Genomic DNA, 24,967 nt, shown 5'->3' with positions numbered 1-24,967 from the left:
CTCTGGCCAACTCCAGACAACTTCGGTCGACTACGAACGACTTCGGTTGAATCCAAACGACTCCGGACAACTCCAGACGATTCCAAACGGCACCGTAGAAAGCTGGTCGGACCTACCTTCCGAAGTCGGTTTAGAAATTTTTGAACTCGATCCGTAGTCGACTCCAGATTTTTGCCAACTTTACCCATCTCTAATATTTACCTTGTTTGACAAAATAGAAGAACCTCAGTCAGTCTTCTGTGAACACGTCAAGGTTCACATTCAATGTTATATGTTTATCTATCAAATGTCCATCAGGGATATCTTATTTATTTATCCCGAGAAACAGTGTAGCAAAGTGCATGATCTACGTTAGCAAATGTAAGTAGCATAAGTAATTCATATCCCTTTCTCTCATTGTTTTCTCCCTGAGCCATCTTTTCGCAATCACCCTAACCGATGCGACCACCATCGATGTGTTGACCTGGAAAACTCGATGGGGAAAAGCGCTCAAACGTCGCTGTCGGTCGGTGATTTTCATTCATGAAATATTCTTCGCCCGTACGGCACACTCTGCTGACACGCTTAAGTTTCATTGAAGGATGTGTGGCTGGCCTACACACACATACACATATACATCAGTAGCTTCTCCCTCTTTGGCACCAGCAGAACGGCGAAAGTTCCAACGAACACAACAGATTACGTCGCTAGCTGGGCTGGCAAAGGCACCGGAGGACGAACAGATTACCGTCGTGCAGAGTGAGAAGCCCACTTACCCTCTTCTCCCTTGTGAAGGAAATAGGGCGATCTCGACACACAAACACAAACAGCCACAAAAGTGTTTGGCGTTTGTAGCTGGGTTTGATGGTTGCGAATCTTGCGGCCCGCAGCAAGGACGAAGAAAGCGAAAAGTGTCCCTCCAACACACACACACACACACACTCCATGCAGCATCGATCGCTATGCGCCATGACTTACAACCGTCGCATGTTGGAGAAGTTGGAGCCACCGGTTGTGCCTTTTTTTTGTGTCGTTTTGCTCCTAATTTATATTGTTGTTTTTTTCAGCCCCACAAACCCCCCCACCCCTCACCCCCTACCATCAAAATGGCCATGCGTGTCCATGGGGTTTCCGTTTTTGATGACGCTAGTTGGGTATTTTGCTTTAGTCTACATTCATACACCACAACCAGACCAAAGTACAGAGAGTGTGGGGCTTCAGCGTCCCCGCTTGGCGTGACTTCTTACAACTCCTCGGTTCCTAATTCTAACCTTCGCCATCGAACCGAGCGGGTGGCGTCAGTCGGCTTAATTCTCTTCGGTTGGTTGGCTTGGCTTGGCTAATAATGAGTGAAGAAGCAAAAGAGCATCACAGCTTTAGGGGTGTGATTTTGCTTCCAGCTAAGGCGGCTAAAAGCAAACCCACCAGCAGGCACAGTGCCGATGAACGATGTTGTGGTGCAGCACATTTATCATTTCCGATGTTCCGATCACCACACAAAGCACAAAGTGACACCAAAGACAGCAATCGGGGGAGGACATGCTGTCACCAAACCTTCAGCCCAAAACCAGAAACCTTCAGACAAAAGAGGAAGGATAATATGAGAACAAAGAAGGTCCCAAAAAATTAGGCAAACTTTCATTCCAATCAACGGGCCCACAATATCAACACACCCGTCCCTTGCGCTGCAGTTTGTTCTTTCGTCGTGCTGAACTGGCGTACCAAAAAGCTCTCAAAAGGACGACAGTGTTAATGTTGATCCTTGTTGGCTCCCTGCTTTTCTTGTTTCCATTACTTGCACTCTGAGTTCGTTTGCTGACTCATCGGTGAATCCGCAAAGGCGTCGTGTAATACAAAAAAAAACAATGAATTCCAGCCAACTGGCACGTGAGGTTTATTTTTAGCACTGACGCGATAGGGGCGTCATCCGTGCGTCAACCTGGACCTGCTCCGTTCTCCGTCAAAAGTTAAACTTTTCAATTATGCTTTCGGTGCTGTTTTGCTGGCGACAGTAAAGTCGGACGAAAAAGTTCAATTTTGGTAAATTTGCTTAAATGATACTTTTACACTTTCCCTTTCGCGTTCCATATCGTTCCCTGTATCTTACATAATCTTAGCTTTCGCCCAAGACACGTTCGACCGTGGTTTCCATTTATTAATGAATGCAATATGGCATTGCCTTTTAATAATCAGGTCCAACCCACCATCTAAAACGCTTTGAGGCGTGTTTTTTTCGCCCAATTCTCTCTGGGAGGAATGCCCTCCAGCAACGATTTACATCGCAGGAATGTGATTTCGACGTCCGTCCTCCAGCAAATGACCCAAACCGTAGAAGGGGGGGGGGGGGGCAACATTACCCATAGCTCATTAACCCCGTCACCTGGTGAAAATGTGGCGCCAGTGAGAAACTACCAAACCGAAGAAGGAGAAAAAAAACGCCTCAGTTTATGTAACCAACCTCAAAAGCACAAACCGAACGATCGGCGCTCCCGAAGAGCGCGACAGTGCTAAAAATATCCCAACGAAGCCATACCACCCCCCAAAACAAAAAAAAACCTCATTCATAATAACAGCGTTTTGGGAGCGAGGGAATTTGTGTGAAAGCGATAAGCTTTGGTGGTGTTACTGAAAATAGAGGATGACTGTGGCCAGTGTGCTACATCCATGGGGTTCATGCTTTCATACACCTTTTGTGGGGAGACTATACCGTACACTGTGTGTCGTGACAAGATGAGTCCCACAGCAGAAAAAAGAAAGCCACAGCCAACGAATCGATTAATCAGACATACCGCACACATCGCAAATGAAGGCAAGAGAGTGAGAGAGAGCTTCCATAAAGCTAGAATCATAGAAAGCTTCCCACCATGAAATGCGCCTGCTTTGTCGGTCCCACGATCGCCACACCATAGTTTTCTATACAAAGGGTTTTTCATATTTTCACACGCAAACGACGGAGAAAGAGAGAGAGAGAGACATAGTGGATGCCTAAAATTTGTAGCACGAGAGTAAATAATAAAATAAAAATACGAACTTACGCGAGGCTTTGCAAACGGGTTGGTTTTGGGATTTTTTTTTCTCCCCCCGGTCGTTCCAACCCAACAAAACCTTGACCGTAACCAATTATTAAAATATTTTGCTCCCTTTGTTTGGGAGAAGCGTGTACCGTTCACCTGTACCGAGACCCGAGTGAGCCATTGCAGAGTTGATGTAAAAAAGAAGAAGAAAAAAAACAATAACCGACAAGCACATCTCACAGTCGAAACAAGCGGGAAAGGGCAGGGTTCGTTGGGGTGTATACATTTTGAGGCGATTCACACATTTGCATGCAATGTAGCAGTAATATATCCGTTTTAAATAATCAGATCAGCTGTTTTGACAATCGCACAAAGCAACTTCAATTGTATTGATCATATGAGAGAAAGTTAATGTGTAGCACAAATTATAGCCATGCTTTGTACTCCAAAAAATCGGTCAATTAAGAATAAGAATTTGTAAGTACTTTTCAATTCAAATGACCACTACCAAATTACCAAACTGGTCCGACGAACCCTGCAAAACTACCCTGCACTACCTTTACGGGATAGAAATAGGTCCCCCGTCAATCACGCAAGGTGAAAATGAAGGATACACCACCACCAGAAGGCACTACACCTACGTGTATCCTTGTGGTTGTGACGTTTGCTGCCACCGATCTCATGTTTAAAAAAAAACCGCTAAGCTTTGCTTTTTTCTCCCCTCGGTGGTACAGAATCGATAACGAAACACAGGCATGCCATCATTTTCCATAGCTTTCCCAAGCTGTTTCCAACAGTGACTCCATCGACCTGGTGCCACTAAAGTTTATAAATTAGCCAGCCACACGAAACACAGCACCGTCCATGCCGAATCTATCACCGTTTCGCCAACCCCGACGAACGAGGGTTCAAAAGACACACAAAAACATAGTGATCGTACGATTGGAAGAGCGAAAGAAAGGACCCCCGGAGGAGGCTAACGTAGAATGGCGCGCTTCATCAAATCCACGCTGACAAAGAAGGATACAGTACATCAGAACTGAAATCAGTTGCAAAAAGCAAGCAATATCCCACCGACCAAGACGAGAGATTCCAGCACACATCTTGCTTGTTTGATGTATCTTCCCAACACATACACAGCGCTTCAGACTCCTTCCCGAGGGACCCGTTGACGAATCCCGGAAGACGCACGGCGGTGAACAGAAAAATCAATATTCAACGGTTTGCCGCATCTAGCAAACATTACACAATGTTTGCGGGCAAATATAAACCCACAGCCTGGGGCTCCCCCCTGGGGACACACTCGAACCACTATTGAGGGTCCCGCGCCTCCGGTAAGAGGAAAGCACACATAACGGTGAGACAGAGGGAGCGGAACCATACGATTGCGCTTCCGTGATGCTTTCCTTTCGTTCGCTATCTTGAGATGTTTTTTTTGTCTCTCTCACTCTCTCTAATCGGGAAACGTCTCTAGATAGCATGACAACGAGAGCGTCTAGAAGAAGTTAAAGCCTGTATCGCACTAGACGGCGTGGTCGCGAGATCGCCATTTCCGATCTAAAATCGTTTGTCACCACGTTAAAAAGGGGGATGTCGTGCAAAACACGGTGGAGGCGTGTGGATGACACAGTTGCTAATGGTTACTAATGAGTTAGTCTAGGCCGGGAGTGCTAATGTTCAGTCTCACTCACTTCTAGCGCCGGTACAAAGGTACATTCGCCAACCCATTTGCTATGTTACCATGGAAATACAGGGTGTCTTCTAAATTAGTTAATTTGACCCGTTTACAGAGCCACGTGGAATAACTCCAAAAACGAGTTTCTTTTTAATGTCTGAACTCCAAGGTTGGCCGGTCTCGTAGTACAGTCGTCAACTCATACGACTTAACAACATGCCCGTCATGGGTTCAATCCCCAAATAGACCGCGCCGCTATACGTAGGACTGACTATCCTGCTATGGGGGGGGAAATCATTTAGTCACTGAAAGCAAAGCCCACAAGTGGTATAGGCAGGCCTTGACCGACATCGGTTGTTGAGCCAAAGAAGAAGAAGAAGAACTCCAAGGTGCCCGTCCAAATACACTAGGCATATGAACTCATGTCGATCCTGGAACTTATGTGTAATTCATACCATTCCTGAAACCCCCTAGCCAAACCTAGAATTCAAGGAATAAAGGACCTGGAATTGATCCTGGAATTGATCTTCAATCCATACCATTCCTGAAACAGATCCTCAAACAATATCGTGTTAATTCTCGTCCCAAAACACAGTCGGTTCTGGAACAGGTTCAAAACAATACCGGTCTTAGAACTCCTCCCAAACCCATACAGGTCCTGACAATGCTCTTTTTTTATTCTGGACCAAAAACTTTCTGAACTCTGTCCAGGACCATACCTGTCCAGGCAACAGATTCTACTACCATTAATATCAATTAACCATATCCAAAGGCAATTTTTTGACTAATTCGGCATAGACATTCAGTATCGGAAAATTAGCTACTAGCCATAAACTAACAAAAGTAATGTGTTTTACCCCTGACTAGAATTTATTTACAGAACAAATGCCAAAATACTGCACATTTGCATAATGTTTACTTTCCTCAAATGGCGCCCGCATTGATTTGGCACTACACATGTTGCGTGCTCTAAGTTCAACGCATGCCCTATCCGGCTCGAAGGACTAAAAAGAGCAAGAAGTGCTGGAAAGACCGGATACAGCAGCCGCTTTAATGAGTGATGCCTAAATGTCCTGCCAATGCGGATAATGATGCTTTACGGTGCCAGCAGCAGCAGCAGCGAAAGCAGCAGCTCTGCGGATAACGGTTTGCGGCAATCAAGATTATGACCTCCACCAGGTGGCGCAACAGCACAACGACAACACCAAAGCAGGCCGGTCTGTGGCGCACGTCGCATTTTATTGACATATATTTAAAACTTTCCCAACAGCTTGTACGCAAACAAAGCTCTTGCTGTACCGCGGTTCGTCCGATCCGTCCAATTGGATTTGGCCAAATGTTATTAAAAACGGCTCCGTTTTAGCAAGCGCCACACCCTCCAAACATTTCACGGCCACACGTGAGCACCGCCGAACCGCGTTCCCCCCACCAGCAAAGGAGGAAGCCACTCCAAAACGCTAATTTCCCTACCAAACTGTGATCAATTTTGCAAACAAAACGTGACACAAAAGTCTTACCGTACGCTGTTACTGAACTACGGACGGCACGGGCAGAACGTGTGCATGCGGCGCCTGCGCCTGCAGTTATTTGGCTGATATGTTGGCGGGGAGTGGTTTTAATCAACAGGGACGACGGCAGACAACGGATGATTCTACTGGCTGCTGGTGGGATGTAAATTTAATCAAAATCATATTATCATATTCACCGATTTAGTGCCATTTAACACACAGACGCCCGGGTGACAGGGCGGGTCTGATGCTGGGCATCACACAGTACTTAACACAACCGAATGCGTGATGTTTAATTATCGACCCACGTGGTACGGTGTACGCATGCGTTTAGCATGTTCTTAATTTATTAAAAAATTGTCCCAATGCTTTGTGTTCAGCTACTTGAACATGTTTGAAGTGTTACACAAATAGGGAAGTTTTTGGGATAAAAACAAGTATCAACATCCTTCCAACTTAAGCTCAAGTGCAACGACCCATTGGGCAATTTGAAAATTCCGTTAAAATAAACGCTTTATTGATAAGGGGGACTTACATTCCCTACGTGAGCGTATTTATTTGCTGCTGATAAAGGAAAAGTAAATAAGGCCAGTGCAGTACTACTTAACCCTGGCGGCGTGAGTGTGTTACTGTCTATAAATACTTTTGATGCAATACTTTCTTGTGAAAAGAAACATCTTTTTTCCTATTTGTTTTGTTATTACCTCAACGAGGAAAGGGCTACGCCGTATCAGACGTTCTTTGCCTGCCATTTCCGTGCAGTGCAACAATTGATGTTGCTTCGTTCCTTTCTCTCCCTTTCGCTCTTTCGCTATCTCTTGCGCTCTCTCCTTAAAGAAAATTACGCATTCCACACAAAGCCTACTGCGCCGCCGACAGGTCGGGCAACTTCCCATTAGCCAATAACGTTGATTGTGGGCCAATTATGGCGGTGCGCAGCGCGGCACTGTGCTCGGAGCAGCTTCACCCCACCATCCCGAAAAGGTCGACGGACGCAGCGGACTGGCCATCTCAGCTCCCCCCCCTTCCTGGTAATTACATCGCGTCGAACATTGCCCATTCCGTTATCCTTTTCATCGTCCGCCCGCCGCTAGCCAACAGACAACTGGTACGGGAACGGGACACAGTGTTTTGTAAGTTCAGTCAGTCAGTTTTGAAAGTACAAACCGCTTTGGAGCAACGTTTTTTGTTGGTGTTGCTGTGTCTTATCAGCAGCTACCTGGTCTAAAATAAACAAAACCAATCGTTTTTGGTGCGTATGTAGACGCCTATCTGTATGTGTGTTTGTTTTTGTATTTAAAAAGGGGATCGTCTGCTCGCCAAGATTTCCGATAGGTCCACGAAAATGGTGTCGTCTTATCGGGTGGGCCCCCCTCCTAGTGAATGATGTTCACGTGTTGTCCTTTTGCACACGTCGGCTATATCGCCATGCACCGATATCGGTCATCTGTGTTATACCGAAACCGTTACACCAAACCATGTTGGCCCGAGAGATGCACGATTTGGAGCTGTGATAAACGGTACACATTGATTGTTCCTTATCGTGTCTAGCCGGCCACTGTCAAGACAATTATTATTCTCGACTGCACGGCTGAGTGTCGATTGTCGGCATTGTTCTTTGCAATTTCTTTATTTAAATGAGAAGCTTTAAGCGGCACCGGACAAATAGGTCACAACCGTTTGTCCTATCGATGCTATCGATGTATCAATTCTGAGGTGCTAGCTTCTCCAAACTTCTTCTTCGATACATTGTACGTCCTGATGACCCAACTACAGATCACACAGTATGGTTGTTGCAGATAGCTGATTAAGTGTTGCTTCTTTTCTTCCATCGCAGGCAATCTATTCTTATAAGGTCCTTAATAATACATACACATACACTCATAGCAGCTGCTTAGATCCCCTGGAATTTCCCGTTTATATTTTGAGTCTGCTATCAGGCTGTATGGTCTCTACGGATTTCTACACACCTACAGATTTCTGTATAACCACATGTACCATGCAATAGTGGAACAGAAGTGATATTCTACACAATATTAGAAAAAAAGAAAAGTGTAAACCGATTCAAACAACTTTGGGGAAACACTAAACTAATAAGCATTTTAAGTAGAAGACTTATCCAGAATTTCGAACCTTTAATTTTCCAATAAGTAATTAACATATGAGGGTCCTTTGGAAAGATGCGCTCTTAAATGATAAAGTCTTTCATTATCTCATGGAAAGGGGCCTGTCAACTCGCACGACCTAACAACATACCGGCTAGTGTTTAAACTGCGGATGAACCGTGTAGGTACTTCCCATGGTTAGGACTACCTATCCTACTAAGGTTAACAGCAATAAGTCGCTGATAGCCAACACCATTTAGTTATTAAAGGTAGGCCAAGACTATGTTCGGCTGATGCGACTAAAGAAGAAGGCAGGCCAAGACTAAAGAAGAAGAAGCTTTCTACACCGGGTCTCTCCAATACTTTTGAGCTTCTAACCAGGAGCAATTAGAGAAGTTCCATCAAGTAAGCTGGATATGTCAAAAGAATGATGTCCAGCTATCCAGCCTGATGCTCACAGTTTGGGTAGAATAGTATATTTAAATTGGAATTAAATATTCCGAGAGATATAGAAATAACAATCTCTCAAAAAGCTCTCCTTCCTTTCACAAACAAAATGTGCAAAAGCAATTACTAATCGAATAAAACCAAAGTAAAACAACGGACTGGCCAACATTCTACAAATACCAGAATTGCCCACGCGTGTTCGGTGCACATGTACGGAGCGGAGCTTTACCATAATCGCAACGCCGCACAGAAAAATCAATTTCAAACCAACGCTCCCCCAGAGCAGCCTGCGACCAAAAAGCCTATCTCCATGCGATGCCGGCCATTTACTTGCCGGTTGCTGATCGGGTGGGAAGGAAGATGTTGCGGCTGTTGCGCTGCTTTTCCACCCTTGACTGTTTGGAGGGGGTGAAAAAAACTTCCCAAATCCTACAGCGAAACAGCAGAGTCGTGTGTTTCGTAGGATCAATAAAAACATTCTCGATTCTACCACCATGCTGTCTCGGCGGCTGTGACGGTATAGTTTTCGCGAAGCGCCTGCCAGTTCGTCGGTACACAGCTCGAGGGTGTTAATGGACACCAATGATCAGCAATTAAGTCCTCATCTTCAAGCAATTCGTTCCTCAGGAGGGAGCAGAAACATAATTCAAATGGCACACAAAATTGCTCTCCGGACATCCAATACAAGCACACACTACACACGTCTAGAGAGATTCTTCGCTGCGATCCGCTTCATTGAAGCAACCATTGCTTGCCCAATTATTGACAATTGTGAAACGTCATCTTGACTCGGGGGCCTGCGTGTTCCCGTCCTCCCTTGTCGTTGTTTACATGCAGTCCCGTTTTTTCTTGTATCAACATGCTTGTTTCTATCTACAATGAAATGTAATACACTTACACGTCCTCAATCAGCAGCTGGCGCGTACCAAAGGACACCTCCGAGCGTTGATGTTTTGATGACTCTGTGTGTCTAAGGAATGCTTGGTATCCTTCCGAAACGTTGCTCTACGTCAAACTGTGCAGACCACCATCGAAGCAGACGAACGCGCTCGGGGAAGTAATAACAATTCCACTACAAACAGACACTCACACATACACACACACTGATGATGATGACACCCCGTTTTCTTTATCTTCCCTTTTTCGGCAAAACCCCGTTGTGGCCTTCACTGGCATAGACGGGATGGAGTGATTAGCGCGACCAGGAAGTAAACTATCGCGAGAGGAACAAGAAAACAATGCACCAAAAAAAACACACACCCGTGCGGGGGGATGGGGCAGGAGATCTGTGCAGCCTAGGAAATCGAATGCACTTTGCTTCCTGCTTTGCACACAGGTTGACGCACTTGACACAGCACACACTATTGCACACTATCTCCACATACACGCACACGGGCGCACGCACCACGTACGAAAACAACAATACTGCAAACAGCGCAGCAGGCGAAGAAAACACGCACACACACAGCTGCAGCGCTGAGGACGACTGCAGTAGCACTCGCGAAGACAAGGAGCACCCTTTTCCGATCTGGAAGAAGTTGGCCCTCTTGGCAGCAGGGAAAATTGCAGATTCCGGACAGTCTGCACCTGATTTTTAGGACGGGTACGGGCCTACTGTTTACATTTTCCTTTCACCAGTGCCACACTGCTTACTTCAATTGGTGCCTGACTCTGCGCCTACTTGTTACCTATCGTTGCTGGACGTTTTCCCGTTTTTTTAGGTAGCACCTCCTGTTTTCGCCTATGTTTTTTCCTATGTTTTTCCACAGCAGCAGCCCAACTGAACGCACGAGCACCCTTGGGTCTGTGAGCTTTTCTGGTCGTCGGTTTTACTTTATTCTTTTCTTCTGTACCGTTTCCGCCGATTGTTACTTGTGTTTGCCGAACTATTTTCCACGAGCCGCGCCGTTCCGGTGTTACCGTCGGACACTACACCGTCGCAGAAAGAAGGAAGGAACCGGTCTGTTTTGTCTCGGGACGGTGGTCGCTTGTTTTTTCCCCGTTGTATAGCTGCCATCACCCGCGCCGGTCTGCTTGCGCCCTACCCCAGCGCGTTCGCCCTTGCCGCTTTCGGAAAGCTTGCCGATTGGCCGGTAGCGAGAGAGAGACAACTGTATGTTTCGTGCGTCTCCCAGGCACCTGCGATGCGTGTCATGCTGCTCCCCACGAGCTGCTTGCTACTTACAGTGCCCACCGTAATTAAAGCGCCACCGGTTTCGTTTGCTTCACGCAAAGAAAAGTCTGATGATATTCGCACACAAGCCAACCTACGCTTGATTAATATTTCTTGACGATACTGAATTTTAGAATGAATATAGCTTATTATTGAACAATTTAAGCACTAAAAAGTTAGGTGTCATGCTACAGGGACGCTCTGTAGAGAAAGTGACGGATGCTCGTATTGGTGTTTCCATCCCTTCGATCTGTTGTTTCAGCCCCTTCGCGTGCAAAAGCACTGACTCCACAATGCAGCATGTTGTGGCAACTTGTGCTAAATGGAGATCTTTTTCGACACTAAATGAAAATCTGTTTAAAATTAAAGGGCTGAGTTAAAACTAAATAAATAATTTTAACAAAAAGAAGACAAAAAATAAAAGAAGCTAACGATGTGAGCTAAACCATAGAATCATTTTAAAAAAATGTTTTAGAACCAACCCAAGAGCCTCAAATCCACTAAACGACCACTAAACGGCTTCTAAACGACTCAAGTTCTCTACCTAAACGGAATATAGAAAGACTTCGTTTAGCAGACGGCAAACGACTCATGCATTCTAAAAATAGCGAAAAAGCTGGTGGCGCTCTCTGTTGGTGGGATACCCCAACCAGTGGAGCTTCATCGCTTGGAGGAGAGCTTTCTCATTTCCTCTGTACTGTTGTATGGTTTCGCATTAAAGTTATGCATCGCTAGAACTAGAACGGCGATACGCTTGTTTAAATACTAAACTCCAACAGAAACCACCAGCACTGAAGCAAGTGAGATTTGAGTAATGGTCGTTGGTGTTGATACCCACGTATCTGACCACACGACCATTGATATAGATTTTTGCTCAGAAAGTTAGAGGGCTATATAGGTCATGATAAGATGAAACTTGTCGAAACACATTGCAAGAAAAGGATAGCAATATAATGATGAGTTGTAATACGCCATCTATTGATCAAACCAATGAAGCTGTGGAGCTTTCTTTTTTTTTTCTATGGATATTCAATTTTCCAGTCGTTTAAGCTTAATCTGTGGCGCTTGGGAACGACGATGGCTGGAATAGGAATCGAACCAACTACGGCCGTGAGTGAATAATAATATTTGTTGAGGCACGCTCCAAATTGCAGAGAGAAAGCATTTGACGCATACAAAGCTTAAGCTCCAGTTTAAAAATAAATTTAAAGAAGTTTTTCATCAACATTAATCGACCGAAAAATTTCAATTTAAGTCGTTTTAATATCCTTTATGAGTAGTCACCCATTTTTGCTGTCTTTTTTTACGACCAATTATTGGATAGAGCAATTAAGATCATAAATAAGCTTTAATTTAATAGGAAAACATATGTACAAATAAGAAAAGCGTACAACTCTCGCTAATTGCATAAAATGAAATCTTTCACTTCCAAATTCGTGGTACGCAATAAACCCATACTAAAAAGTGTTTAAAATGTAAAAACGGGTAAATAGTTGAACGAAAAATGTAATATTCTTTGTTTGGAATATAATATGCTGTTTGTCGATACATATTGCGTGGTAAGTAATGTAAAAGCACAAAAGTAATTGAATTAAACGGACCATTTCGATAAACACTCATTTAACAAGTAAATACTACTTACCCTCTCCTTTTTTCCTGATGTAATCGACCAGTACCAGTACCAATATAATAGTACAGGTTAGCTAATATAGGACAAATTCCCGCATATTAACAATGATCTCTATAAAATAACAATTAACAATGAATTTATCTATTTTTTTGATTCGGAACAAAATAACAAATCCAACAAGTCGTGCGTCTCTTTTTTTTTTTTGGCAGATCAATATTATTTCCCTTTTTGCATTCTTGCGTGTGTGGTTGTTTTTCCCCCCTCTGATGTTGCCATTTCACTCCCTATTTTCCTTTCTAGCATTAAAGTTTCCTTCGCGCACTGCAGCTACAAAACTCTTCCCGCATTGCTCTTAACCTGAATGGCGAGAAGAATCATCAAGCACCACAGAAGACACGGCAGGAAACAAAACACGCATCCCCCAAAAAAAAAAAACTAATTCGTAAACAAATCTTACTGCTGACGTATTTATATGTATATTATGTGAGCCTGCAAATAAGCCTCCCGCGCTCGCACCCATCCAATTGATGCGCGGGGCATCCGAGAACGGGTACGGAGCCGGATTGACCGAAAGGAATAATTCGAATTCTAAAGAGAGTTAAACACATGAACCTACTGTTGTTGCCCACTGCCCCATCCTCTCCTAGTGCGACTTGTGTGTGTGTGTGTGTGCGCGCGCGCTAGGGCTCGACAAAGTTGGGAGAAAGGGGAGTGGTGGTGCAGAGTTAGAGTTACATTCACACAGGTTTGCGCACACACACACACAGATATATTTATACATAGTTTTACTAAGGAACCGTAATCAAGGAGCAGAACAAAACTGATGGAGGAACAGTGCGTTAATAGCTGCTGTTTGGATTAGCTCGCTGCAGCACAGCGGTACAAAGGACAAAAAGAGTATCGAACATGTGAGTTTAGCAAAACAGAATCCGCTTTTTCGTAATCAATTCTAAACCTGTTGCGTGAGTGGAGCGTTTTCAAGAAGCATCATCACGTTTAGTCTTACACTTCACACATCATGATGTGTCGTTGTGTGTTCGCCGATAAGGGGGGGGCCCGCCTTTGCCAAAATCCTTCCCCCAAATATGTACGGAACACACGAACGCAGCTATCAATTTAGATCTTGGACACACCAGCAAAAGGACACCAAGGTGTATTAATCAAAATGGGAAACAAAATAAAGGTTAGGATGGAAAAAAGCGTCACGACAGCGTTTAGAAAAGCGGCCTTCTATCCCAAAAACAAAGAGTTTACGTTCTCTCTCACACACACTCTCACTCTCTACGTTTCGCGATCAAACGGTACAGGGGTGGGAGGGGGGGGAGGTTTGCTTCAACGAAACTGTTCCATGGTTGACACTGCCGGCGTTGTTGGCTGCAGGATGGACGAGCTCGGTTCACGGATGCGGTGATCATCGTTCCTCGAGGATTAACGTTTCCTGCGGGTACAGCTTAAGTTCCTTCAGCGTGCTTTCGTGGTTCAGTGTTGTTAACTAAAAGCAGGAAAACGAAAAACGAAACAGTTGTATCACATGCTGCTCGGCACTACAACCCCTTCCTCCCCCAAATACGTACGTCTCTGCGAGGCCAGCTTGAGATCACTTTAAACTCGTCGATCAGATAGCCCTCGGCGGTGATATAGTTTAGCAGCAGCTCGAGCGGCGTATCGACGGTAAACTTGCGCTCCAGCATGTCCCCGGCCGGTGTGCGCACCCGGATCTTCGTGATGCTTTCGCCGCTGCCCTGCTGCGGCTCGTCCGGCACCGTGCTGCGGGCCTTCGCCCGTATCAGCTCACGCTTGGCTTCGTTTTCCGCCCGCTCGCTCTCGAGCCGGCGCCGCTCGGTCTGTATCATCATCTCCTTCTGCCGCTTCGCTTCCTGCTTGGCCCGGTCCGCCTCGAGGCTTTCGCGGTACGCCGCGTCCTGCTCGAGCTTCACCTGCTCCCGGGCGAATCGTTCGTTCTCTTCGCGCAGCTCAATCTTCAGCTGCTCGCTGTACATGTCCGAAGCTTCCATCAGCTTGGACAGCAAATCATCCACACCAACATTACCTGCGGGGGAAGGTGAGTGAAAGCTTTCTTTAGTGCGGCTGCTGCTTTACTAAAGGAATGGTTTATGGGTTTTGTTCACACCTACCATAGATCACCTGAAACACTTCGCATTGGCTACGATTTTTCGATATCACAAGAATGGCCGGTAACCGATCGGTCGGGATGTTGCGCACCGTTATTGAGGCCGTCATACCCACGCAGGCCGATATTGATGATAAAAACCTGGTGGGAAAGGAATCAAGCTTTACTATTATTCTGCAACTTTCATCGTCGTAGTCGCAAATTTACTTACATATTTTTGTTACTTTCAAACGACAAGTCCCACCCGTACAGGACGAAATGCTCCAGCAAAATCTGGATGATACTTTCACATGCTAGCAGCTGGCCGCAGAACACGTTCGTGAGCACGCTTCCATCGTGGTGCAGATAGATCGCCAACAGTTTGCGCTGGAGGAGGTCGATTAAGGGAGGTCAACGGAATTAAAATTTCATTCCATTTGTTTGTTTCGCTATTTTTACTTACATCTCGAGCCGACGGTCGGTGGCAAGCTTCCTTCAGCGCATCCTCCAGGCTGCCCTGGAAGAACATCGGATGCTGCGGACCGTACCGCTCGGCGAAATTCTCCACAAACTGTATGCTGCCGATCGTTTCATCATCCACATTGTCCGGAACTGGAATGGAAATGATGGGCAATAGTTGTTACATATATCATCGCCTATCTTAAATCTATCCATTGTTGCGAGCAATAAGCCCTGCGAGCCCACAAGTTTACTCCTAACACAACCTTTTTACACGTTGACTTGTCTGATGCAAATTTCTACGCTATTGCATCATGCGGAAGGCGATTGATGGCTTGTTCTCTTAATTATTTAATTTATAAACAGAAAAGTAACATAAATCATCTACATTTCAGCCGAGTTTTCTTCGATCCCTTTTGCATAATCCAATAAAATATAACAATTATTACGGACTATGCGATAAAAACGTTGCCAAAATCATAAATCAATAAAAGCAATTAATCTGATTCACCCTACGTACTTAAACGCTTCTGCTGATTGATGATCGGCGTTTCGGTGAAGATATCGTCATCGTTGTTGAAGTCGGACGCATCCTCAAACTCTTCGCCGCTGCTTTCCGAGTCGATTGGAATGGCCTGTAAGCTGTCGGCGCTGTGGAAAGGTAGCACAAACACACACACCACGTTGATTAACATATTAGCACTTTTAAAATGCACATATGCACACACACACACACACACAGACACCCTACCCAAAGTTCATCATGTGACGGCTGCTGCTGCTGCTGCTGTGGCTGTTGTTTGCGCTGGTGCCCGCACTGCTGAGCGCGTTCAACAGATGGCTGTTGTTGTTGTTATTATTGTTGTTGTTGTTGTTGTTGTTGTTGCTCGGTTTGTTCATACTCTCGTCGGCCCGCTTGAGCAGCAGATTGTGCTCCTGGCCGACGCCCGACTCCGCCAGCGTCGTATGGTTGCTGATGTTGCTCGGCCATCCCGACCAGACCTGGTGGCGCACCGGTATATCCGTCACCGTGTACACGTGGTTCTTGATCGACAGTATGTCCTGCTGAGCGGGAAAGTTGAGGTGTAGCAGCTGGTTGCTCGGCTGCACATTGATGTGCAGCACGTACGTCTGCTGGCTCGTCGCCGGATGGACATCGACACTGCGGGCCGTAAGATAAGAACGCATTAGTTAGCATTTGTGCACGAACTTCAACTCTCCTCTTCCCACAAACACTCACTCGACATCCCCGACGAACCCGTCGGACGTAAGGTCGGTCAGCTTCAGGTTCACCTCCTTGCCGACAATGTTGAGCGCCTTCAGCGGCGTACTGGGGTTGGCCGTTTCCCGCTGCTTGCCCGGTTCCCAGCCCTTCAGCGCCTGCCGGCACACCGGGACGCGCGTTTTGTCAAAGATTTTCGCCTTCAGATCACCGACGGTCGCATGGTTCGATATGCTGATCTGATGCTGCTCGTTCTTAAACGCCACGTTGAACAGCAGCTCGACCGGTTTCGTGTCGAGATAGTTGAGTGTGCCGGCGCGGATGTCGTGATTGCTGCTGGATCGCGAAGAGGATGCACCTGGAGGAAACACACACGACAAAAACGGGACATTATTCTTTGCCTTTACACTTTTTTATGTATTTTGCTGTGTCCGCGGGGGGCGCATCCTTACCAACATCTGAAATGTTAAACGCGGCACCGCTGGCAAGGCCCACGTTCCTCCTGCTGCCGAAGTTAAGCGGCTTCACCGGCGACGAGGGCGCCGTCATCTGCTCCTCCACGTCCGGCAGCTCCTCCAGGAAGTTGAGGTCATTGGAGTACAGGCCCATGTTGCGGCCCCCGCCAAACAGTGCGGACGAGGAGTGGGCCGCACCCGGGCCGCCGCTGCCATTGCTGCTGGCGGCCCGCTCGCTCGCACTGTACGCCGGCGGTACGGTTGCGGCGGCTGGCGTGCTGTGATGATCCGTCGGATCCTGTGGCAGTACACGCTGTATCGCGTTCTGTGGTGGCCGTGCGGAAAGTGACGGATTCGTTAGTATTGGCGAACAGAGGGGAGTAGGTAAAGCAAGACACTCTTACTTACAATCAAATTCCAGTTCGATGCTTCCAGGTGAAATATCGCTTCGGCCACATCGTCGATGGCCGTTATGCTCTGTGAAAGAAACCACACGCCAGAGGAAATTTAATTTAAATGGGCAACACACCACAAGAACCAAATGCGTCACACACAGCGGAAGCGGTAAGATGTCCCCTCCCGAGTGTATGTGTGTGTGTGTGGTAAAAATAAACAACGCTGACTCGGCACGCCGAGGGCGAAAGTGGCACAATTTAAGCGCACCGAGAATAAAGACAAAGGCAATGGTGTGCTGGTGGTCCAATTTAGCACCACGATTCCGTCCCGCTGTCTTTGTTCCATACCGCCACAGTCGCGGCTCGTGGCGTTTGCACTTACCTGAAAGTCGGCGAGGATTTCGTCCCGATTTTCGGACATCTTACGCACTTTACGCTCCGGGGGAGCCACACCAAGCGGGGGGAGAGGGGGGAGGGAGTGAACACCACCACCAGAAGGCACCACCTACGTCGATTCTGTCGTGCGTATTGCGTGCGTGCGCGTGCCTTTATCGGCCGTTTTTCTAAACTGTACGACGACGACTACTGCTGCTGCTGCTTCACGTTGCTATGGAGCCACTACTGCCAGGGATCTGCTTCCTTCGCCACTGCTGCGGGTGCTACGGGCCGGTAAAAAAGCCAATAATCCTGTCAACCGTACACAGTCGCCTGTACGCAGGACTGTGTAGCGCCGCTCACTGTAAACCTCCTGGAAGTGAAGGGGGGAAAAAAGGGCACAGCAAAACAAACCCCACAAATTAATCACACTTGCTTAACTCGTTGGTGTGCTATGGAATTTCGCTTAATGCGAACACAAGACACTGTTCCCTTTTCAAGTGGTGCGCTATTTTGTGTTTTATCGTTTGTGTGTGTGTGTGTGTACATTGTATAGAAGGAACCTCCGAGAACGATCAACAGCAAGACGGCGGACTCGCAGTGACCGCTGCTCGGTTGCTTGCGGGTTGCCAAAGGGGTTTATCCAATGACTTTGATTTCTGCTGCAGCGCATCTCAAGAGGATGGATGCTCTGCTACACATGTGAGTCTCCAACTACCTCCCCACAAACACACACACATATACGTAGCATCCTACAAAGATGGAACTGATAGAGCCAGACATTCAGTCGCTGGCAGTGTCGCACGGTGGCGCAAGTAGTAGAAAACAAGATAGAAAGCAGCAGATTCGCTGCCGCTGTCGAGACGGCGTAAATTGTGGGACGCATTAGCCAGCGGGCGTACGCGTGAAAGAGATGCAGTGACCTTTGGCCAGTGTGCCCGCCACCACGGGGAGAGGGAAGTGAAAATTGGGGCTCAGGGAAGGACACGATGATTTCGCTGCCACTATTACTACGCATCGTGTGTGTGTGTGTGTGTGTGTGTGTGTGTGTGTTTCGAAGAGAGCATAATTCTACCACAGAGTAGGGAAGGGCGGAGGAAGGGATGGTTATGAGACTGAATGAAAGGGGGAGAGGCCGCACGGGAGGGCAGCCAGCAGCCATGAGGCAATTGTAATGGAAATTGTTGTCTCACTCCGAAACCCACTCGAAGCCCCCCGCTCCCCACACCTTTTTTCATTCATCCTCACCCACCATCGCACTCCCCCCTCTCACCCACCACCAACAAGTACTGAGGAACGATTTTGTTTTTCCGTTTCTATTTAGGGGAATGAAGATGTGTTTTGCTGTGCTTAGTAGTAGTGCTGTTCATACTACATCACCTCTCTCTCTCTCTCTCTCTTTCGCTCTCACACACACACTCACTGTCTCGCTCTAGCTCGCCAAGTGTATAAAACCAAAATGATCGAAGCACGCGGATTTTGTGACACGAAAAGATTCGCTTCTCACTGTTCGTTGTTTCTTTTTTTTTGTTGCGGCCCTTTGTTTGTGGTGGGGTTGCACAGACACCTCCGCTTTGTACTTCCTCACTGCTACCTTGACAGTGTGCAAGGTGTAAAATAGGAGGAGGAAGAAGAAGAAGAAGGGCGCTGTGGAGGAGGGGGGGGGGAGGTTGGGTGGTTGATTTTTCACGTTGTTTGTGCCTCACAATACACGAGATCATTACGTCTCTCGGTGGAGCTGTTCGACTGCTTCTTCTCACTCACACTCACACACACACAGGCACAGAGAGGGCTCTTCTTTGTAGTAGCACACTGTAATTGCTGTCTCGCTTCCACCCTTCCGCTACCTCTCCTGACTGGCCTGACCTGGCCTGAAGTTACAGCACAAAAACAGCTAAACTGCCTTTGACGGAGGCACCGTCGTCGTTACCTTTTGTTACCTTTTGCTTAAGATTTCCCTTTACTCCTCCTCAACCACTCGCTCTTCTCCCACTCTTTACCTCTCTCTCTCGCTCTAGCTCAGCTGGTCGCAACACCCTTGTGCAAACATGCCGTTTCCCCGTATTGCCGTACTGCCTCTTCCTCCTCTGAAGTCCCCACGCTTCAGCTGAGAGCCACCTTTCGAAACCGAAAAACTGGACACCAAATCACAATGAAAACGCCTGTACACAAACACACCAACGATGGAAAATGCAAAACGTTGTGTCAAACAAAAAAAAAGGGAACGCAAAGAGGAACGGATGATTTTACCAGCTCGTCGTCGTCGTCGTCGTTGTTGTTTGTGGGGGCTAATGGTGCTGCTCACACACTCTCACACACCCTGCCCGTGTGTGTCTATTGCTCTGCGCGAGCTGCTGCTGCTTCTGCTGCTACTGCGATGAAACGGCACAACGACGACGTCGTAGAGAGCTGGGGCAGAGTTCGATGAAGGGAGCGCACACGCATGCATACACACACAAACACAGAGACACACTCACAAACTCAAACACGCACAGTGCCCACAGTCCCGACACGGACGATGACGGACGGAAAATAATAAACGAAAAGCTTCACCAACTTCCGCACGGGTTTGCGGACGGTGTGTGGCTTGATTCTATCTATCACTAGCCTCACTTCCGCGATCCGTCTGTCTTCAGTTGGTGTCACAATATCGCACGATAAAGAACTCGTCCGTCATGCCCGTTCATGTGTGTTACACGGTTTTTGCTCTGACTCACACACAGGCGCACGCAAGCACACACGCGCACACAGAATAGGCTGAAATGACAATACGCTTTTTGCGATGGTTCGTGCTGTCTCTTTCTTTGGGTACGGTCGCCACTGACAGCCACACACAGGTTTGACGTTTAGCTGCCCGGCGGATAACGGCAGCAGCACGTGCTTAGCCGAGCGGTTTGAATTTGAATTGATGAGTTGAATTGAATTCATTTCTACTATTTCAAAAGTGCGATCGTATATTTGGCGTTATAACGCTTAGAGCTGCTGTTTTATACCATGCATACTATGTTATAGAGATTTTTTAAATTACACAAACATAACAGAATAATACCAGCGTTCATGATAGAACTTTAAAGCTTGTTAAGAACGTGTACCGAACTGTACTGTAACTGTACCGTGTACTTAATGTATGACATCGGTACAAGGTGGCTCTTATCAAAGTGTCAAACACTGACGCCGTCTTGTGGTTTGTGCTCCAGATAGATTAGTTATTTGAAGTAATAATATTTAGTGAAGTGGGTTTGACTTAACTGTTAAGTATTTAAAATTCCATGAACGTTATGAACATTTACAGTTCTCAAATAAACATGCACATAAAGAAAACAAAAAATTGTGTTGTTCATTTCAATGATGGCGTCTAGCTTGAAAATGGAACACAATGAAAAATAATCCCTGGCACCGTGGCATAAGGAAACTGCTTAAGTGCTATTTAGAAAAACCACTTGGAACTTTGATGCTGTTTATCTTCTGCAAAAGGCGAATTCAAGTAGCGATCTTTAGCATGCCAAAATTAGCTGCTTAAGCAATTTTAGCTATTTGGGGTATATACACAATCAAACTATTATATTCCATTTTATTTCGACAAGCACTGCTAAACATTAACGTTCAGCAGGTATCCTTTTACGTGTACGAAATTTCTTATTTCGACCCATTACCATCGAGTGTCAGCAGCGGCGATCTATCGGGCCAACAGGTTGAGCCCTAACAAAATCCTAAGTCGGGAGAAAGGTTTATTTTTTATATAACGGACGACCCAGAAGCCCAACACATCCTTGGGGTACATGAAGAGAGTCTGGTTCTTTAACATTACCGGTCTTGAAGCAGCTCCTATATCAATCCTATATTGATCCTAAAATTCCAAACCCATACCGGAAACTGATGCCATACCCACACCATTTCTGGAACCAATTACGAATCTGTCCTGGAATTGATCAGGAACTTATACAGATCCCAAGTGCCACAAATCCACTAAACGACCACTAAACGGCTTCTAAACGACTCAAGCATTCTACCTAAACGGAATATAGAAAGACTTCGTTTAGCAGACGGCAAACGACTCATGCATTCTAAAAATAGCAAAAAAAGCTGGTGGCGCTATCATCTGTTGGTGGGATACCCCAAACTAGCTGAGCTTCATCGCTTGGAGGAGAGCTTTCTCATTTCTTCTGTACTGTTGTATGGTTTCGCATTGAAGTTATGCATCGCTAGAACTAGAACGGCGATACGTTTGTTTAAATACTAAACTCCAACGGAAACCACCAGCACTGAAGCAAGTGAGTTTTGAGTAATGGCCGTTGGTGTTGATACCCACGTATCTGACGTATTCATATAGATTTTTGCTTAGAAAGTTAGAAGGCTATATAGGTCATGATAAGATGAAACTTGTCGAAACACATTGCAAGAAAAGGATAGCAATATAATGATGAGTTGTAATACGCCATCTATTGATCAAAACCAATGAAGCTGTGGAGCTTTCATTACAAAAAGGCTTTTGATATCTTTTATGTCGGATGCATGGACGTAATTACAACGGCGAAGACGATTCACTTTGCATCGACATAACATATAAAAACTTTATTTATCCTTTCACGCACACATCATACGACAGCCGTCGACTGCTGTCGGTGAGTGGCACACCCAGGTGGACAGAAAGGCTAAGTCTGATCGGACCACAACAATATCATTTAAACGCGGCTCGACTTCTCTCGTGTTGCATTTTTATAACAGGTCCCCCTACGCAAAGCCATGTTAATTAAACATAATAATCTTTCGTGTTGTTCTCTCCGAGCTTGACATGGTCATGTTGAAACCGAAAGACCCAAAAATGGGTGAATAACCGAATCTTGCATCAAAATTATCATGTTTTTCATGTGACTCTTCAATAAATTTTTTTGGGCTGCTGTTGACGATTCTGCCATCACTGCTGACCAGTTGGATTGCATTCTTTGACGGTACCATGCTACGGTGATCGGTCGAATTCGGTGACAGTACATACTTTAAAGAGGGCTGGCGGTTGGAACGGCGGTGGGCCGACGAACACGGCTCGTCAGTATTATCGTCAGCTGTTTGATATACAACCATTTGTCGTCCATTGGTGCTGTTGCCAGCATTCGAGTGGTGGCAATTACAGCAGCACCGTTCGCTCGCATTGTACGACAGTCTGGATCTGGCAGCCGTGCGATGGTCACTTGAATTTCTTTGACGATGCATCCGGTTTATAGCGACCTAGAATCCGGAAGTTCAAGAATGAAAATATTACGATTCGTGAGTATTTGTAAACGTTAAAGCATGAGTACACAGGTCATACCAGCTAGTGTACCCATGCTGTTAAACTAAGGCATTTTACTTACAAGCATATGGAAGGGCGTCATTGAATTTGATCTAAATACATCCTCGTCCTCATCGTCGCTGTCAGCTAGGGCCTGTCGAAATTAAGGAAAGTACATGCAGAGGTATATTTACACACACAAGTAAATAAAACTACCAGAAACAAATGCAACCCTGCGGTCAATTTCCAAGTGTCACTTAATGCATTGAACGATTCCTAAACGTAGTCTTAACGACTCAAGCAAGAAATACTACTTTGTGCAGCAATTTGGCATGATCGTGATCAAATAAGCTGGACCTTGTTGTTTAACGAGGCGTTTGCTGGATGCTACTACTACTTACCATCAAGTCTACAATATTGGACATCTTATGCGGTTGCTCGCGAGAGGCTCACCTAGGAAGGAAGAGAACAGCTTCAGAAATGATTTTTGCGTTGATTTTGTCGTGCGTTTTGCGTGCGTGTTTGTATGTGCTTTTGTCGGCTGCTTATAAACAGCAGACGACGACTACTGCTATCGTACTACTACTGCAAAGGATTTACTACCTTCGACACTGTTGCAGCTCGGTGTTAATCTCCTGGAAGTGATAGATAAAAAGCTTAACTTGTATTTTTTCTTTTGGTGCATATGTGTACATTGTGAAGAAGGAACCAAACACCAAGAACGATCAGTAGACAGACACACGCAGTGACCCCGTCATATATACGGGGAAGAGGAGTTTATGCATGAGGATGTTCTCAATGAGACACTTTCTATGATCACAAGATCTATAGCATGAGCGATCTTACTCCAATTGGAATTGCACGACTAAAAGACGACGGACGCACACTTTGATGAAGAACGTTACATGACGCATAGGAAGGAAACGATGAATAGGATGAAATACTACAACACACACACGGTGGGATGTACGTACGCACTCTCTCAAATACCCTTGCACAGGGTACAGATTCACACACACACATACACACACAGAGAGAGAGAAAAAGAAAGAGAGAGAGAGAGAGAGAGAGAGAGAGAGAGAGAGAGAGAGAGAGAGAGAGAGAGAGAGAGGCACACACACACACACAGGCACACACAGACACACACACACACACATTCATATACTTACACAGAGGGTAGATACACATACGTGATACTCGGTGGCGTTAGTTGCTATTCCTCTCTTGCTAGTACAACTTGCTCGACATTCAGTATGTTTTTTACTTTGAGCCTACTGGCTACATTGACCCCAAAACACGACATTAAGACTCGTTACTTCAACGTTGCTTATATAGGCCTTGCTCAGTTTCTACGGGTACACGAAGTTTTATCATTAGAGATTATCGCGTTTTTGCTCATTTTTTCCCTTTCTTTGTTTCTTCTCCTCGGTGATACTTTAAGTTTCGAAACGATATTGATAAAAAAAATCGTAGAAGAAATTCTTAGAAAAGAAGGTTGACCCGCTGCGCTTCCTGTGAGCGCGTATGTTGCATTATCAATAATCACTGTACAAATTCTATTAATTTTGCTACTCTAATTCCTGCTCTAATTCCTACACTAATTCCTACGCTAATTCCTACGCCGAATTTCTTCACAATTTCTACGCAGCACATTTACTTTTCTTTTTTTGGCTCAACAACCGTTGTCGGTCAATAAAAATTAATAAAAATATTTAATGATAAAAGGAAATGAGCCGCCGGCGAGCCATATTTTGCCGATCACTGGTCTAGAAGATTAACACAGGGGTCTCCATTCTTTACTCTACTGCTCAATATATTCTCGTCATACGGAACGGTAACATGTCTCTCAATTATCTGAGGAACATCAACTCCTTAGGGAAATTCATGTTCATTATACAGCCGTACCGGCGAACTCGTTCATTCCTGGGAACGTTCGCCACGACGCTCATTTTCACTCATTTCATAGCCCTCTAGATCAAAAATTAGAAATCCGTATTGATTTTGTACTGGCCAACCTAGTGGTACAACCCTGTCCACTCATGAGCGACGAATATTTCTCGTCGAACGAGTTCGCCGGTACGGCTGATAAATTCAACAATTCAACGAATTGAGAGGGTGCAACGGTATTTTGAAAAACCATTTTTGCGCGACAGT

At 45.8% G+C, this 24,967-nt stretch overlaps 3 protein-coding genes across 7 annotated transcripts in view; all 3 read right to left on the bottom strand.

Annotated features, from left to right (window-relative positions):
• LOC120948312 (rho-related BTB domain-containing protein 2) overlaps positions 1-10,755 on the bottom strand; it is a 36,965-nt gene extending 26,210 nt beyond the window's left edge. Inside the window, exon 1 of one of the 4 annotated variants that reach the window (XM_040364512.2) lies at positions 9,627-10,755. The gene's annotated coding sequence lies outside the window, so the exon portion shown is untranslated. The remainder of the gene's footprint in view (positions 1-9,626) is intronic. The other 3 variants (XM_040364511.2, XM_040364515.2, XM_040364514.2) reach the window with 3 other exon arrangements.
• LOC120953004 (uncharacterized) overlaps positions 1-24,967 on the bottom strand; it is a 218,831-nt gene that overhangs the window by 77,887 nt on the left and 115,977 nt on the right. The gene's annotated exons all lie outside the window — the stretch shown is intronic.
• On the bottom strand, positions 12,716-20,283 carry LOC120948981 (FAS-associated factor 1). 2 transcript variants are annotated; one of them, XM_040365891.2, is made up of 12 exons: positions 19,798-20,283; positions 17,555-17,920; positions 17,186-17,254; positions 16,775-17,102; positions 16,341-16,680; positions 15,852-16,262; positions 15,621-15,751; positions 15,105-15,253; positions 14,874-15,028; positions 14,667-14,803; positions 14,106-14,581; positions 12,716-14,023 (listed from the first exon to the last, which is right to left on the bottom strand). In XM_040365891.2, exons 2-12 carry the CDS (start codon positions 17,591-17,593, stop codon positions 13,943-13,945), a joined length of 2,316 nt encoding a protein of 771 aa, XP_040221825.2. In that variant the 5' UTR covers positions 17,594-17,920; positions 19,798-20,283; the 3' UTR covers positions 12,716-13,942. The 2 variants fall into 2 exon arrangements, with proteins under 2 accessions (XP_040221825.2, XP_040221826.2); XM_040365892.2 differs by lacking the exon at positions 19,798-20,283 and adding an exon at positions 19,548-19,679.

The sequence above is a fragment of the Anopheles coluzzii genome, chromosome 2 (assembly GCF_943734685.1).
Source record: "Anopheles coluzzii chromosome 2, AcolN3, whole genome shotgun sequence".
Lineage (NCBI taxonomy): Eukaryota > Metazoa > Arthropoda > Insecta > Diptera > Culicidae > Anopheles > Anopheles coluzzii.
Note: the sequence above shows the minus strand (reverse complement) of the source record. Positions and strands in the feature narration are given on the sequence as shown.